Consider the following 19155-nt stretch of genomic DNA (forward strand, 5'->3'; position numbering starts at 1 on the left):
CACTTATAGCAATTGAGAGGAAAATTCGCAGTAGTATTACAATATTTGGAACTGAGTTTGAGACTGTATTTTAGAATTAATTGCAAAAATTCAAAAAGGTTCAAAGTGCAGCCCAGGGCAGACCCCTCCCCCAAGCTACACTTCTGAGTCAAAGACACATCTAGGAGGTCCTTTTATCATACACACAGCTCATCATACCGAACCTTAAACACACTCTAAGGCAAGGCATTCCATTCATTCACAACTCTACATTCCCATTCCCATTTCCGTTCACTCAATTTATTCAAGTCTTCTTGTAAGGCCACAACAATTTCTCTACTCTTCATAGTTAGTCCCATTGCTCCTATTAAAAATCACTAAAAGAGACTCTGAATATACCTGTTGTGAAACTAGTCGCAGCAAGTATATTCAGTGCTTCTTTAGAATGTACCCAGGACAGTTTCCCTCCATTATTTTCTTTTTCATATATACAACTTGCTGATACCAATGAGATAGCCAGTCTCCAATCCAATGCACAAATCTAATATCCAACTCCATCCACTCTAGTTTGACTATCACCTTATGTGGTAATCTATCAAAAGCCTTTGCAAAATCTAAGTATATTACTGTGTATTCCTCTCCTCTGCCGAAGGAAGCCATCACCTTATTGTAATAAGTAATAAGTAGATTACTAAAACATGACCTCCCTTTAGCAAATCCATCAAATGTTCATCAAAGATAATACCATTGTTGTCAACCCAATTCTGGATTCTAGTTCTCACAAGCTTCTCCAACAACTTAACCACAACACCAGTCACACAGACAAGCCTATAATTGGATGCTTGAGTTCTATCACTTCCCTTATGAAGGGACTGTGAAAGAAGGGCACAATCTTGCCATCCTTCCACTCCTTTGGAACTTGACCAAGAACAAGACTCATATTAAAAAATGTGTCAAGGCAAGTGTCAACTCCCTGGCACATTCCTTCAGAATACATGGTAATATATGGGGAACGGTCGTGTTTTCAGGGAGCTCCCGAAAGCTAAGTACAATTTTGAATGGAAATTAGAATATATGTTAAAAATCATAACGTAATATTGTCTAAATTTGGTAGCTTGTTGTGTCTGTGTGATTTTGGTGTATATTCTGTAAATTAATTTAGTCTTTAACGATACGTTTCATATATTTGAATATGGCGCCAATGCGACGTAAGATAATGGCGTCCAAAAATACGACGGCATTGTTCAAAAACTATAATGTGAGAGAATTTGTCCAATGTGATGTGTGTGGAATGTATGCATTCCCGAATGAGGCTGGAGTATGGATTGAAAGTGATAGTGGTGGGAGAATGTGTAGAAAGTGTATGCAAAGTGAGGAGTCGAAGTATGTGTCAGGTTGTGAGACAGTTATGGTTGAAGAAAGCCAGAATGCGAGTGAAAATAGTGGCTCGATAGGGAATTGCGGTGTACAAGATGGCAATGTGAGCAGTGATCTAAGAAAGAGTGAGAGCAATTATACAGAAAGAGAAAATGGTTTGAATGATAAAAAAAATGAGGAATTATTTGTAGGAAGTGAGATTGCTAGGCTGCGCGCAGTGGCAATTAGAGCACCTGCAAAACTCTTTCCAGAGTGATTTGGCTAACGCAAATAAACAGCGTGGGCGAGTTTCCGAAATGAAGGAGAGAGTGTTTTATGGTGACTCGTTATTAAGAGGAGTAATAGATGGGAGTGTAACTAAATCGTACTTACCGGGTGCAAAATTTAAGGATGTAAGTGAGAGTATTAGAGTGCAAAAACAGAGGGTGAAAGAAATAACAATTGTGACTGGTACGAATGAATTGAAAGGTGATAAATTTTTTATGAGAGAGGACTTGAAAGTATTGTTAAAGGTAGCGAAAGAAAAGAGTGACAGAGTTAGAATGGTGAGTCTGTTACCGCGGTATGACAGAGAGGAGTTTAGAAGGAGGGCCATAATCGCAAATGATATTATGCGCAGGTTATGCGGACGGTGTGGTGTGGAATTTGTGGACATGTGGAATGAGTTTGATGGGCGAAAGGACTTATACAAGATGGATGGCCTGCATTTGAATGGACTTGGTGTGCGGAGACTGGAAAAAGTGTTGCTGAATGAAGTGAAAATGGATGTGCAGAACCAGGGAAACTAGAACTACCAAGGAGGGGGGGAAGTGGATATCCAGACATCAGTGAGACAGTTGAGTGTAAAAATGTATATAATGTACCTAAGCCAGCAATAAGGACAAAAAATGGGAATGGGATATTTAGAATAACGCATCAAGATAGGGGTGGGACAAAGGGATCACTGCAATTCATGTATACTAATGCCAGGAGTATTAGGAACAAGAAGGAAGAATTTTTGGCCTTGATTGGCTCTTCCTGGCCACAGGTTATTGGCATTAGTGAAACATGGCTGACGGAAGATGATATAGTTAGTGGGATAGAATGTGTAGGTTATAGTATGTTTAGAAGGGACAGAGAGAATAAAATTGGGGGAGGGGTGTTATTGATGATAGCTGATGAACTGCAGCCAAGGAGAATTGAAGTATTGCAGGATAGTGAAAGGAGCTCATTTGAGGCTATTTGGTGTGAGATTGATACTGGCAGAATAAAATATACAGTTGGGTGCTGCTATAGACCAGGTGATGGAATAGATGGTGGAGATGGTATGCATAAACAAATTGATGAAATGAGTGGAAGGAGGGTAATTATTATGGGGGATTTCAACTATGGTAACATTGATTGGAAGGAGGAGAAGACACATGTGAGGAAGGAAATGGATTTTATTCAATTATTAAGGGATAACTATCTGAAACAGCATGTAATTGAAAATACTAGGGGTGTGAGAGTGCTTGACCTGGTAATAGTATCTGAGAATTTGACTGTAATGAATATGACCATGTTGCCACCTATTGGTGAGAGTGATCATAAGGTCTTGACCTTGGAGGTGGCTAAAGGTGTGAAATTTGTGATTAAGACAGGGTATATGTGGAATTACCGTGCTGGCAAGTATGACAAGCTTAGGAGATTGCTTGGATCAGTGCCATGGCATGTTCAACTGCAAGGGCTGGATGTCGATAGAGCATGGGAAGTGATCAAAGAGCATTCACAGGAGGTTATGGCTGATTGTATACCTAAGGTCCGAATAGTGAAACAAGGAGGGGTTAAATGGATGAATAACACCATTAAGCTTGAGCTGCAAAAAAAGAAACAACTATGGAGGGAATTTAAAGAATGGGGTGACCTGCAGGCACACGAACGGTATAAAGTACAGGCCAGAAGGGTAACGAGAGTGGTAAAAACAGCAAAAGCCGATTATGAAAGGAAACTAGCTATGCAAGCAAAAGAGAATCCCAAACAGTTTTTTCAATATGCTGCAAGCAAGAAAAAAACTGTACATGGCAAAATGATTTTAAGGAATGACGATGGTAAAGAGTTCACTGAACCAGTCGATATAGTAGAGTTACTGAGCATGCACTTTGCAAAAGTATATCATCCAGGTGGTGACGTTGAAAAAATGAAGGAACCATTAGTTTATATGGGAATTGTGATGAATGAAGTAGAGGTGAATAGTCTATTACAGAACCTTAATGTGAACATCTGTGGGATTGGATGGTATACCGGCACGGGTCTTGCATGAAGCGGCTAATGAATTATCAGTGCCCTTGACCATGTTGTTTAATCTGAGTCTCAGGTCTGGCTTAGTCCCGAAGGCATGGAAAGAGGGGGAAAATAGTTCACTGCATAAAGGAGGATCCAAGACTATGGTTGCAAATTACCGACCTATCAGCATATCAGGAGTCGTTGTCAAGGTCTTGGAGAAAGTAGTCAAGGGAAAAATACAGGAATGGATTGATGAAAATGAGATACTGTACAGAGGACAGCATGGCTTTGTGAAGGGTAGATCATGCCTCAGTAACTTGCTCAAGTTTTATAACAAGGTGACGGCTGAACTGGATAAGGGAAATGGGTTTACAGTGATACTGCTGGACCTGGCAAAGGCGTTTGACAGGATACCACATGGAATTCTAATCCGTAAACTACAACATATGGGAATGGATATAGGGTTGGTGAGATGGATAGCTGGGTGGTTGATGGAGAGATATAAAAGAGTAGTTTATTCAGGAGTAGAGTCCAAAAAACGGCCTGTGACTAGTGGTGTGCCACAGGGTTCTGTTCTTGGACCACTGCTGTTTAATCTGTTCATTAACGATATAGGGAAGGGTCTAAGTGGGACAGTTCATTTGTTCGCTGATGATGCAAAGTTGGGTAGGGCGATAGTGAATGCAGAAGATGTCAAAGTCTTGCAAGATGACTTAGATAGATTGGAGTTCTGGACTAAGGAGAATGGATGTCAATTTAATGTGACAAAATGTAAGGTTATGCATTTTGGAGTGAAAAGATTAGCAGCAGTATACCACATTGGTGGAACTGTACTCCAAGAGATTGATGAGGCCAGGGACTTGGGAGTGTTGGTGGATAGGGAGATGAAGTTTAGATGGCACATTGCGAAAGTAGCTAAATCAGCTCATCAACTCACTTGGTTGTTGAAAAATACCTTGACGAGCAGAGAAAAACAAGTTATTGTACCTCTGTACCGAGCCCTGATAAGACCTCATCTCGACTACTGTGCCCAGATTTGGTCACCTCGGTTCCTTCTTGATGGGGAGGAGGTTGAGAGGATCCAGAGGCGAGTGACTAAGATGATAGCAGGTCTATGGAATGAACCATATGAGAACAGGTTGAAGATTTGTGGATTGCAGAAACTAGTTGATAGGCGGAAAAGGGGAGACATGATTGAGACATTCAAATTGCTAAAAGGATTCTATAGGATTAATTCAGATGATATTTTTGAGATCAGGAGTGGTGGTGGGAGAACTAGGGGACACCCATGGAAGCTGGGCAAGAACGTGGTTAGCAGCGGTGTTAGAGCTGGGTTCTTTACTTTTAGAGTGGTAAATGAGTGGAATAAGCTGTTGTGGGTGCTGTGACGGTGAGCGAGTTCAAGGCAAGGTATGATAGATACTGTGAGAATGTTGAACAGCTGCGTGAACATGATGTTTAGGGCCTCCTTCGATGAGTCTAAGGACTCCTGGAGTAGCCCGTGGTAATAATAATATTATCAACTGCCACAGCATTATTAACATCAACTTTGCTCAACTCCCCATACACGTCTTGCTCACTTGCAGTCAGTCTCTCTTCCCCAACATCAACTGCTCTCAATCTCTGTGATATATGTGAATAATAAATTCACATATATCACATTTACAGGACTGAAAAATCTTTACAAACTGCTCATTAAGTATCTCCACTATATCTTCCACAACAGCTGTCCTTATACCATTTTCTCCAATCAATGTAATAAGTAAGTAGATTACTAAAACATCACCTTCCATAATCACTTTTTTTTTTTTTTTTTTTGCTAGCTACATATCAAAAGAACTCTATAGGATTCTTTTTGGCTTCCTTAGCTAACTACTCCTCATACCTCACTTTTGCTACCTTTACCAACCAAGCCTTGCCTTGTCTTTGTAATCCTCATGGAATTGGTTATTACCATTTCTCTTATGCTACCTCCATAATGCCCTTTATTTCTGTATTGCTTGCTTAATCTCTCTATTCATCCATTTCACACCTATCTTATTTAACCTGCTGATCCTTGAAATACATTTAGACGTTGCTTCTATTAGATAGTTCTTGAATATACCCCCCCCCACCCCCAAGCCACATTGATCTCTTTTCTAGCTAACTCCCCACTCCATGCTACACCTGCAAGCTGTCTCCTGAGTTCTTCATTATCACCACCCCTTGTAGTTTCACATATAAACTTTTTCTCACAGAGATCCTCACTCTGCTGGCAACCACCCAGGTCATCACTTCGTGGTCACTCTCACCAATTGGATATCTCATTTATAATTACATCCCCTGATGAGATGATCAAATCCAAGACCCTCAATCTTCATGTGCCCTCTGTTACATACTGTGTGAGGTAGTTGTCCCTCAAAAACTCAAGAATCTTATTTTCTTAATTCCCAGTTGCTATCTCATCATCTCCCCAGTCTATATTGCCATAATTAAAATCGCCCATAATGATCACCCTTTTCCTATTTGCTTGGCTAATTTGATTATACATTTCATAGTCACTACCATCCAGATTACCAGGTCTATAACAACATCCAATGAAGTATTTCATCCTATTGACCTCTATCTCGCACCATACTGCCGCAATTTAATGAGATGACCGAGGATGGGTATTTTTAAATAGCTTCAACATCTGGTTGAAAATTTGTTACATCGACAAAACACAGATAAAAGAAACAGAATTCATAACACTAACATGTGGCATCATAACCTCTCACAAATTCACCGACAAGCATCACAGTCTTTAAAATTTGTTTATTTTCACTTGTTTTAGCTTTGAATGCATATGGTCCATGAAAAAATTGGCGAAATTTAAAATGTTGTTTTAGTTGCTTTCTGAGGGCTATATAAAAATTAATTTCATGCTGTATGTTGGACACCACTGAATTATCATAAGAATATCCTATTCTCTAGGAAGACAATAAAGGACAATGTTGGCAACATGTTATCAAAAGAAATAAAAGAATTTAGAACCAAGAGAGTACGAGATTTGGATACCTACAGTGGGTTCAAGCATATCAAGAGAAGGACAATTCTCAAACTGATGGAAGCAATGATGTGCATGCAGGCTGCTGCTTAGTGGATCACTTTGATCATCACCTGAAATAAAACAAAACATCTCATTATTATTAATACAGATATGATCATTGTGTACAATCAGCAGTTGTTATATTTGTTCTTGTTATGTTAATGACTTAGAAAATGAAAAAAAAAAAAAATATATATATATATATAGATAGATAGATAAATAGGTGGTTCAAAATTCCACATACAAACTTTGAGAGGAAATAGAGAACATCAAAAACAACCATATTCACATAGAAAAGCATGACTGGAAACGCCATCGGAAGGTACTAACAAGGACACACAGATACAGAAATAACACAAGGCAGCAAGCAGTGTAAAAAACTTTATTAGGCATAACTGAACAGTTAGTTCAATAATAGTTGGATACATAATATTGTAAACAAGGTGCATGTCTGCCATCTCAGCATTTGTAAAATGACACATGTTCTTCATATGACGTCAAAAGCTTGAATAAGGAAGCCCCACCTGGAGTTCTGGCAAACAGCGCCACCTATCACTTTTGGGTTGCATTTCTGGTCATGCTTTCCTATGTGAATATGGTTGATTTTGATGTTCTCTACCTCCCCTCAAAGTTTGTACGTGGAATTTTGAACCACCACCATGTATATAGTAAAACCCCATTTTTATGTTCCCACAATTGACGTTTTTCTGTCATTTACATCCTTTTCCGTTGGTCCCATCTTAAGGCCTATTCTTATGATATATTGTTTTCCCAGCATTAACAACTTGATGTGGACATTATTTCCCATGATTTGTGGTTTTTTCTTGGGTGGGAACAATGATTTTCAAATCGATTTCTGAAGAAATCAGCGCATTTCTGTTCCCAGATGGCATTGCTTTCGGATAGGCTGTAGTTTCGTTTCCACTATTAGGTGACTTGCATGCTTGCAGCAGTGATGTAGTGATGAGCGATACCGTGATTCTTCAATCACAGTACAAATTGATATTGCAGAATTTCTGCTACACAATTTAGCGTGTGATAGTTGCTTTCAAGTTGCGGTGGTGGATGATCCATGTTAGTAACATGGAGAAAAAAGACAGAAAATATATTTCGGTAGAAGAAAAGATGGCAATTCTGCAATGTGTAGATCGGCATGCCAGAACACATGTGCAATTAGCAAAAGATCTTGGATTCTTCGTGTTCATTTTGAACACAATAGTAAAAATCAGGTCAAGGATTGAACTCAATGCAAAGCAATCTGGTGCTATGTCAAAAAAACAAAAATATATCCGGACATCGGCATGAATTGGATAAACTTCTGGCAGAGTGGTTTGTTTCTAAGAGAGCATCAGGTATTCCAGTAGATGATGCTATACTCCGAGCAAAAGCCCTTGAATTTGCTGTGAGGTCGAGGATTAATGGTTTTACTGCATCAAATGGATGGATGGATCGTTTCAAGACTTGTCACAATATTGTGTATAATCAAGTGTGTGGAGAAAGTAATAGTGTTGCAGCGGAAACTGTAAACCAGTGGAAACATGAACTAAAGACTATTATTCAGGACTATGAACCAAAAAACATTTTCAATATTGATAAAACTGGCTCTTTTATAACATTCTGCCAAGTAAAACATTGTGTTTTAAAGAAGAGAAGTGTCACAGTGGAAAACTCAGCAGGCAGAGGGTAACTGTTTTGCTCATGGTCAATGCTGATGGATCAGAAAAATTACCTCCACTGATAATTGATAAATAAAAAGCCAAGAACGTTAAAAATCTGCCTACTAAATATGATGCCAATAGCACAGCATGAATGACCAGCAGCATGATGCTAAAATGGGGGCAAATTACCACAAAATACTACTACTGCTAGGCAAATGTCTTGCACACCCTGAATTTCTGCAGCTCAGAAACATTAGATTAGTGTTCTTCTCCCCCTAATTGTACAGTGAGCTGCAGCCACTAGATCTGGGCATCATCCATGCATTTAAATGGAAACATAGAAAAATGTTTGTTGAAAAAGCTGTGTTTATGAATGATAATGTATGGACCCAAAACAAATGACCATATCAATCCTTGATGCCATGCATTTTGTGGTCAAAGCATGGCTGCATGTTACTCTTGAACCATATCCAACTGTTTCCAGAAGGCAGGAGTTATTTGTGGATGAAGAGGAACAACTACGGGAGGAATAAGAAGATATATCAGAGCCCAACAACTGGTATGTGATGGATGAGGCTTCCTCATTTCAAGACTATGTTGATGTTTATGCTGGTGAAGAAGAGGAAGAAGACTGTGATCAAGAACCTACCATCCCTACTAGTAAAGAAGCAATGGAAGCTATCTCTGTTTTGAGGTGGTATATTGCAAGTGCATCAGGAGGCAAAGGGGCATTTAATGCCTTATACACTATGGAGAGGGAGGTGGAACTTATAAGAGTGTAGAAAAAGCAAAAACAATCAACAATTAAAGATTTTTTTAAACAGATAAATGTAAGTAATTGTAAATTCATTTATTTTCAATTATTAAATTTTGTAATCTAGTATGTAGCATCAGCAAGTCATCTTTTAGCCCTTTTTTTAATGTTTTTTTACATTTCCTGCTATTTATACTTTTTTCAATCAGTCCCCTGGAAAGTGTAAAAAAGGGGTTTTACCGTGTGTGTGTGTGTGTGTGTGTGTGTGTGTGTGTGTGTGTGTGTGTGTGTGTGTGTGTGTGACTACTACTATTAACTCGGGGTTGGGATATGTTCATTTTTAATATAAACTAATATGGAGGAAGGAGGGCAAGATTGTGCCACTTCATAAAGGAGGTGATCGAACTCAAGCATCAAACTATAGGCCTATCTCTGTATCAGGTGTTGTGGTTAAGTTGTTGGAGAAGCTTGTGAGAACTAAGATCCAGAGATGGGTTGACAACAATGGTATAATCTTTGATGGACAGCACAATAAAGTGACTGCTTCCTTGGACAGAGGAGAAAGATACACAGTAATATACTTGGATTTCGCAAAAGCTTTTGATAGAGTACCTCATGATAAGTCGACAGTCACACTAGAGCAGATGGGGTTGGATATTAGATTAGTGCATTGGATTGGAGACTGGCTATCTGATAGGTATCAACAAGTTATGTATGGGGGTGCGATATCCAGGAAAAGTAAAGTTACTAGTGGAGTGCCTCAGGGATCTGTTTTAGGGCCATTACTATTTAACTTGTATATTAATGGTATTGGCAAAGATTTGGATGGAGATATTCAGTTGTTTACAGATGATACAGAGTTGGGACGAACCATAAAGAATAGTGAAGATGTTGTGGCCTTGCAAGAAGACTTGAATAAATTGAGTGATTGGGCAAGCAAATGGGGATGTGAGTTTAATGTTGTAAAATGTAAGGTTTTAAAATTTGGAAAACAAAGATGGGATGCAGAATTTATGCTTGGTGAGAATATATTGTTGGAGGTAGAGGAAATAAGAGATCTGTGGGTGATAGTGGATAAGGATCTAAAATTTAGGGGACACATCGCCAAAATTGTGACGACAACACAAAGACTTCTGGGAATGATGAGGAGGACACTGATGTGTAGAAGTAGGGAGATTCTTGTTCCATTGTATAAGGCTTTGATTAGGCCCCACATGGACTATTGTGCCCAGATTTGGTCACTGGGTTTTCAGAAGGATGAAGAGATGTTGGAAAGGGTCCAAAGGCGACTGACTAAGGTAGTTTCTGACCTCTGGAATGTTGAGTATGATGAAAGATTGAGACGATGTAATTTGCAGAGTCTGGTGGAGAGAAGGAAGAGGGGAGATATGATAGAGACCTATAAGTTGGTAAGGGGTTGTTATAAGATCAATGGTAGAGAAGTTCTACAGAGAATAGTGGGAGATCAGGGGAGAACCAGAGGTCATCCCTGGAGACTGTATAAAGAGGGTGTGAGTAGGGGAGTGAGGGACGGGTTTTTTTCGTGCAGAGTTGTGAATGATTGGAATGCCTTGCCTGAGAGTGTGGTGTCTGCAGGGAGTTGGAGTGTGTTTAAGACACAGTATGATGAGATGTGTGTGTGATAAAAGGACCTCCCAGATGAGTCTTTGACTCCATGAGGTCTTGTTTAATAATAATAATAATATAATATAATATTTTTAATATATTATCAGAAGGTGGTTTTGCGTTTTGATTGCAAGAATTGCTTCTATGCGTAGTAAACTCGCGTCTGCGGTAGGAAGTAGCGAAGCTGCTTTCTCCATCTTAGTTAAAAGCAGTTCTTTAGGAATGCATTTTGAGAATTTTTTGAAAATTCTCGAAAAAGGTCTAAATTTTGTGTTGGGACCAAAATGCATTCCTAAAGAACTACTTTTAACTAAGATGGAGAAAGCAGCTTTGCTACTTCCTACCACAGGCGCGAGTTTACTTTGCATAGAAGCAATTCTTACAATCAACAATGCAAAACCACCTTCTGATAATATATCTCCTGGTGAGAGACTTGCAATTAAACATCTACGGATTAACAACGATATCGTCATCTTAAAAGCTGATAAGGGGAATGCAACAGTAGTTCTAGATAAAACAGACTACCGAGAAAAAAATCTTAACATTGTTAGAGTCAGATAGTTATTCGAAAATTGAGAGAGATCCAACAAGAGAAATACACAATAGAACCAATAATCTCCTACAAAAGACCACAGAAATTCCACGAAATACACAGCTTTCCATCCGTTCTTTACACCCACTCATTCCAAGGCTTTATGGTCTCCCTATGGTACATAAAGAAAACTATCCACTGAAACCTATAGTAGATAGCATTGACTCACCCACCTACAGATTATCTAAATATCTCGCGTCATCGTTAAAAGCTTATGCGGGAAAATCTCCTTCTTATATTAAAAACTCAACAGATTTTGTCTCTAAAATCAAGGACTTAAAACTCAAATCTTCTGACATCATGGTGAGCTTTGATGTGGTAGCACTCTTTACCAACATTCCGACACAAGAAGTTCTCCATATTTTAAAGAACAAGATTTCAAATAAAATGTTCTCTCTACTATCTCACTGTGTAAACTCTGGCTATTTTGAATTCGAAGGTAAACTATATAAACAGGTCAAAGGATTAGCTAGGGGAAGCCCCCTCTCTCCTATATTAGCCAACATTTTTTTCGAGGATTTTGAACAAAAGGCAATCTCCTCTTTTAGTTTAAAACCAAGAATTTGGCTTAGATATGTGGACGATATATTCCTTTCCTCGTATGGGAGCATGGTACTGAGAATCTTCACAGGTTTCTCAACCACTTAAACAACCTCCATCTGGATATAAATTTGACCATGGAGATTGAAGAAAATAGTTTGCTCTGTTTCCTTGATGCCAAACTCACCAAGACGCCTGAATCAATAAAAGTCTCTATATTTAGAAAGCCAACACACATGGACAGATATTTGCATGCATCCTCATATCACCATCCAGCGCAAAAGTTGGGTATTATATCAACTCTTGTGAATTGTGCAAGATCTGTACTGCCAGATGAAGAAGAACTAAAAAAAGAACTACAACATCTTAAATGGACCTTTAAAAGCAATGGCTACTCTTTAAAAAGTATCAACAAACAATTATCCCACTGTCAACGTAGAGACACAAAACAACTCCAAAGGTTATATCTCCTTGCCATATATCAGCACACTATCCAAAAAACTGAGTAGAATCTTAAAGAAATTCAACATACAAACGTGCTTCTCGATCTTCCAAAAATAAGATCAAGTTTCAGCAACTATAAACAATCTCACAACCTTCTACAATTTCCAGGTGTATACAAAGTCACATGTGAGTGCAGAAAACCTTACTATGGCCAAACGGAGAAATCTATCCTCCTATGTCAAGGAACACCAGAGAAGCATTGCTTATAAGAGAACCAGAGCAACTGCCCTGTCAGGCCATGTCCTGTTTTCAATAAACACGAACAACGAAAGCCGCCAACATGAAGTAAATTGGACAACAACTTCAAACCTACACATTTGCCATGATGAGGTAGAACGCCACATTGTAGAGTCAAAAGAAATCACCTTGGACCTTCTTCATATGAACAATAATCTCAGCTATAATTTGCCCGACTCTTTCAGCTCTACTATCAGATACTGGAGATCATGTGGTTCCACACACGCACAAGTGTACAACAATTGAACTTTAACACGGACTATAGCACAAGTTCATAATAACTGTAATTTACAGTCAAATATCATAACTTTATAATTGTATAGCTTTAGAGCGTCTCGATGTTATTTTCAGTGTCTTTTAATATCTTTCTATGTTCTTAATGTCTGATGAAGTCAATCTCGACGAAACATGTTGCGTTTTCAAATAAATCTCAATTTGTTATAATTCTCGGGTTTTTAGTTAGTTTATATTAAAAATGAATATATATATATATATATATATATGTGTGTGTGTGTGTGTGTGTGTGTGTGTGTGTGTGTGTGTGTGTGTGTGTGTGTGTGTGTGAAAAATAAATTAGTCTGAATGACTATAATATTATATTATGTGTTCTTTAAGCTCATTTAAACTGATTTATTTTTCATAACATTATCTACCGAGTAAATATGAATGCCAATATATACATATTATTATAATACTGGCATCTCCATGGAATCCAGACTCATTGCAGGAGACCCAATCTATCCACACAGTCTATCAGACTTCTCCTTGAACCCATTAACAGACAAAGAACTCATCACAACTGACTCTGGTAACCCATTGCACTCATTCACAACTCTCCAAGCAAAAAAATCTAATTCTCACACCCCTACTAACCACACCTTTATTCAACTTCCAGGAATGACCTCCCCCCCCTTGTTCTGGTCCCCTCTAGGCAAGTGCTGAAACATTTCCCCTGCCTCCATCCTTATATTATGTGCTCTTTAAGCAACATAAATGTTTCTTATCATATCCCCCATTTTCTCCTATCAATCAACTTCTGAAATCCACACACCTTGAATCTATCCTCATAGGGATCATTCCACAGGTCACTCTCAACTCACTTGCCTATTAATCCTCTCCACTGCTTCCTCATCCCCGCCAAGAAACCCAGGGGACCAGACTTGAGCACGGTAATCCAGATCTCGGTGTACTACCAAGGCCTCATAAAGAGGAATAACAACTTCTTTATCTATGCTTCAATAGCCAAGTAATCTCATGGGCTACCTTAGCAACACGTCCTCTAAACTTTAACTCTGTCTACCACCAGCCCTAACTCTCTAACTTCATCTATTTCCTGGAGTACAGTGCCATCAACATAATACAAATATATATATATATATATATATATATATATATATATATCTATATATATATATTTGAAATAGATTACATGACTGGAAACTGAGAGAAGAAAAATACAGAAACACTATATTTTAAATAAATAGCATGACTAGTTTTGTCTTTCTTAGAAGACTTCAACAGGTGCATTACATGAACAAGAGAGAAGCACAAACATTATGAAAGAAAGCTATAAATTATAACGCCAACATATTGAATTTGAAGGCATTCTATGTAACACTTCACTGGTGGGTGCGTGAATGGTTCAGCTTCTGTCCAACTTTGCCATTCACATGATCATGAACCTGTGCATGCACCCACCAGTGAAGTGGCACATGGAATGCCTTCAAATGTCAATACATTGACATTATAATTTATAGCTATTCTCTCGCAATTTTTGTTTGTTTTTCTCTCTTGTGGATGTAATGCATCAGATGCAGTCTTCTAAGACAGACAAAACTAGTTGCATGGTTTGTTTAAGTAAAATATAGTGTTCCTATATTTTTGTCTCTTGTTTCCAGTCTTATAATCTACTTCAAATATGTCTTATCTCAACCAAGCAAATCAGTTGTATCATATATATATATATATATATATATATATATATATGCTTAAGGGTCAAAGCTGTATAACTGAGAGGAGACCTCCACATAGCCTTTAAAGGAATGCGGAGAACCGACCAGGGCTTCTGACCTAATGTCCAATCCTCACCTTCTCGTGGTGCACCCTGTTGGGTATCTACTTTGATACTGAACGAACGAGGATGGGCTGGCAATTTGGGATTTAGCCGACCAAATTGTATTCTTATTGGTTAAACCAAAATAAAAAATGATGGTACAACATGACAAAATTTCATGCCGGCTGGGGCATCGCCCGGTTAAACAAGACCCCCGTTGTTTTCGCCAGGGAACCAGGGCGAACAGCGAAAAGTCAGCTACTGGAACAAATCTGAAAACAAACCCCAACTCAACATCACCAGAGTTAAAGATCGGTACTATCAATGTAAGAAGCCTGAATGGCAAAGAAATGGAGCTAGCTGAGGAATTAGATAAGTACCAGATCGACATAATAGGGGTGACTGAAACAAAAAAGACCAAAACTGGTGAGATCTTTCTGAGCAATAAATACAAAATGTTATATTCAGGCAATGACAATCAAGGAAAAGAAGGAGTAGCCATAGTATTCAACACAAAATACGAGGCTAATCTTCTTGAATGGCAGTCAGTCTCAAGTAGAGTCATGTGGGCAAATATCAGAATGGGGAACTGGACAATGAGACTTATTTGTGCCTATGGTCCCACAGAAGGTTCTACTAAGGTAGAAGTGGAGGAATTTTTTGAGGCTTTAGAAAAAGCAACTGACACAATGAAAAAGGAAAAGTTGGTCCTTGTTGGGGATCTAAATAGTAGAGTAGGAAATGATTGTGAGACATACAAAAATATTTTGGGAAAATTTGGAGAAAAGAGCAAAGCTAATAATAATGGCAAATATCTGTTGGATTTCTGCTCAGGACATGGACTGGTTATTACTAACACCATGTTCCAACATAAGAATGTGCACAAATTCACATGGAGAGAAGAGGCTAGGAATAAGAAAAGTCTCATTGACTATGTTATTGTTGATAGTGATGTTTTCTCCCTGGTGCAGGACACCAGAGTGTACAGAGGATTTGAAATTGGAAGTGATCACTATTTAGTCTTGAGCAGGATAAAACTGAATTTCATATTGAAAAGAATAACTTGTAAGAAAGTTTTAAAGCGAATAAAAGTTGAGCAGCTCTCAGATGTGAACTGTAGACTAAAATACAGAAATATTATTGAAAAGAAAATGAAAGAGTTTGAGAACAGGAATCAAACCTTGGAGATTCAGTTTCAAACTCTGAAGGAAACATTGATTGATTCTGCCAGAGAGGCATGTGGTGAGGTTGTGTGCAAGGATAAAAAAATCAGAACTCCCTGGTGGACACAGGAAGTTAAAGAGACAGTGAAGGAAAAGAAGAAAGCATATCAAAAGTTCCTGGCAAATAAGTCAGCTTTTACTCTTACAGAATACAGAGACAAATGTAAGAAAGCTAAACAGTGTGTAAAACTTGCTAAACAAAAGTCATGGGAGGACTTTGGCAAGAATATAGAAAATAAATATCAAGAAGGTGGCAAAATATTCTGGAGGTTGTTGAAGAAGCTTAGGAATGGAGGAAAGAGTGCTGTAAAAGGAATTAGAGATGATAAAGGTGAAATGAAAACAGGAGAAAAAGATATCCTTGAAGTATGGAGTAATTACTTTGAAAAACTGCTAAATGAAACAAGCAGTGATGACAGCACAGTGATAAAAAACACTGACCAGGCATGCAGTCAGGAATACATATCCATACTTGAAGTAGAAAAAGCCATCAAAGGCTTGAAATGTGGAAAGGCAGCAGGAGTAGATGATATTCGACCAGAAATGCTGAAGTATGGTGGTATAAGAGTCTTACAGTGGCTGCACTGCATAGTTCAGAAAGCCTGGACAGAGGGACGGATTCCCGATGATTGGAGTAGAGCTCTCATAGTACCCATATATAAAAAGGGAAATAAAACTGAATGTGAGAATTACAGAGGTATTTCCCTAATGAGTGTTCCTGGCAAGATCTATGCAAGTATACTTGAGAAACGGTTGAGAAGAATTGTGGAAGAAAAGCTTGGTGAAGAACAAGCTGGATTCAGGCCAAATAGAGGCTGTCAGGATCAGATCTTCACTTTACGACAAATAGTCGAGAAAGCATGGGAATATAACAAAGATCTGTATTTAAGTTTTGTCGATTTGGAAAAGGCATATGACAAGGTGCCAAGAGAGAAGCTATTCAATACGCTGCAGTTATATGGTGTCAATGGGGCATTATATCAAGCAATACTTAGTCTTTATTTGAGTTGTGAGTCAGCAGTTAGAATTGAAGGAAGTACAGGAAGATGGTTTAATGTTAAATCTGGTGTGAGACAAGGATGTACATTATCCCCTCTGTTATTCATTATCTATATGGATCACATTATGAAGGAATGTGGTATTAAACCTGATATCAAAATTGGAGATGTTAATGTCAGCTCTTTGCTTTATGCGGATGATGTTATACTTCTAAATAAATCCGCTACAAGTCTGCAAGATTCTCTGACTAAATTGAATAGCTGTTGTAATAGATATGGTATGAAGGTCAGCAATAAAAAGACAAAGACAATGAAAATAGGCAGAATCATTGAAAATATCAACTGTGTTGTGAATGGAGAACCTGTGGAACAAGTAAAACATTTCAGCTACTTAGGCACAATTTTTACTGAAGATGGTAAACTAAATATAGAAATAGACAACAGAATCAGCAAAGCTGGTATCGTGGGAAGTCAATTGAATAAATTCATATGGTATAAGAAAGAAATTAGTCGGAACACTAAATTAGCTGTATACAAGACTGTGTTCAAACCAATTTTAACTTATGGATATGAGAGCTGGGTCAGAAGTAAAACACTTGACCAAAGACTAGAGACCGCAGATATGAGAGTCCTGAGAAAGATTAGAGCCTTGAACAGATGGCATCAATGGCAATATCATATTAAAAATGAGGATATTAGGAAAGAACTTGACATTGTCAGCATCCAGGAATGCGTTAGCAGAGCTAATCTCAGATGGTATGGTCACTTAAATAGAATGGGAGAGGAAAGATTAGCAAAACAAGTGTTCTCTGCCAGGTTGGCAGGAAAACGACCCAGCGGAAGACCAAGATATAGGTGGATTGATACGGTACAAAGTGCCTTAGACGATAGAAATATAATATATAAGAAATATCAAGACTCCAACATGATAATGTTGGAGTCTTGACAAGTAACAGACTGATTTGGAGGAAAATTGTAGATAGGAAGTTAGTAATGATGTAATTCTTTCATGTAGTACTGTCATATCCTGTACACCCCCTTGAGGGTACATGGCAGGAATTTGATGATGATGATGATGATGATGATGATGATATATATATATATATATGTATATATATTTTTTTTTTGTTGACAAAAATAGACATAAATTGGTAAGTATAAACTGAAATGAACAACTTGAGCACAGTTGAAGAGGAAAACATAACAAACAGAGTCAAAATTATATATATATATATATATATATATGAGAGGTTTCCGAAAAGTAAGGTAACACGTTTTTTTTCCCTTAATAATAATGGTAAAAGGGAATGAGATAAAACACGGCGAACAGATAGACTCATTAATAACATACAAAGAGACCGCCAGTACAATGTTGTGCTACTTTCACCTCTCAGCTAATTCCAGTAGCAAAATGGCAGCTACTGTGTGAGTGTGGTCAAAACCAGGTATCCATGAAGTTATTAGATTTTTGCAAGCAAAAGGGGCTTCACCATGCAACATTCACAACAAACTGGTTGCTATGTATGGCGAAAAGATGATGTCAAAGAAGCAGGTGCATTGTTGGTGCAATGAATTTAAAGCAGACTCTAGTGACATGAAGACTGACATCAGGTGGACAGGCTTTCATTGAGCAAGACAGAAGACAACATTTTGTGCATTATTATTCTTGAATACCAGTGAGTAAAACTGCATGAAATTGCACAAGTGGTAAACTTGAATAAGTTGACTGTTTACGAAATTGTTATTCATGATGTCCTTGGCTTTCTAAAGGTGTGCTCCCACTGGGTGCCCTGGCAATTGTCAGAGGAGCAAAAGGCAACAAGTATGGGGATGTGTCTGTAGAATCTGTTGTGATGCAGTGTCTATGGCAAGGTTTTCTCACACGCCAAGTCACATTAGACGAAATGTAGATTCATCACTTTATCCCAGAGAGCAAACAAGACTCCAAGATGTATTATAAACAAGATTGTGGAAACGTCCACAATTTCCAGTGGGCAAAAAATTCAAAACTGTTCTCACTGGGATCCCATAGGGAAGAGTTTTGAATATTGAAGGAAGGCACCATTATCCCGTCCTTCCTTGTAATGGTTCTCAGTAAGATTTGCAAAATATCCCTCTATAGCTGCAATCACCTCTTGATTCGAAGAAAAATGCTGACCAGCGAGGAAGAGTTTTAGTTTTGGGAAGAGATAGAAGTCAGAGGGAGCCAAATCTGGGGAATATTGGAGATTTCAACAATTCATAGTGCAGATCCCTTAATTTTCCCATTGCCAAAACACCTTCATGGGCAGGTGCATTTTCCTGAT

At 38.3% G+C, this 19155-nt stretch overlaps 1 protein-coding gene across 1 annotated transcript in view; it reads right to left on the minus strand.

Annotated features, from left to right (window-relative positions):
* LOC150110095 (uncharacterized) overlaps window positions 1–19155 on the minus strand; it is a 279334-nt gene that overhangs the window by 25243 nt on the left and 234936 nt on the right. The window contains exon 7 of the mRNA XM_090391369.1: window positions 6638–6735. Coding sequence (XP_090247495.1) covers window positions 6638–6735 — 98 coding nt within the window. The remainder of the gene's footprint in view (window positions 1–6637; window positions 6736–19155) is intronic.

This window comes from Typopeltis vanoorti, chromosome 1, assembly GCF_054136105.1.
Source record: "Typopeltis vanoorti isolate ZY-2024b chromosome 1, IOZ_Tvanoo_1.0, whole genome shotgun sequence".
NCBI lineage: Eukaryota > Metazoa > Arthropoda > Arachnida > Uropygi > Thelyphonidae > Typopeltis > Typopeltis vanoorti.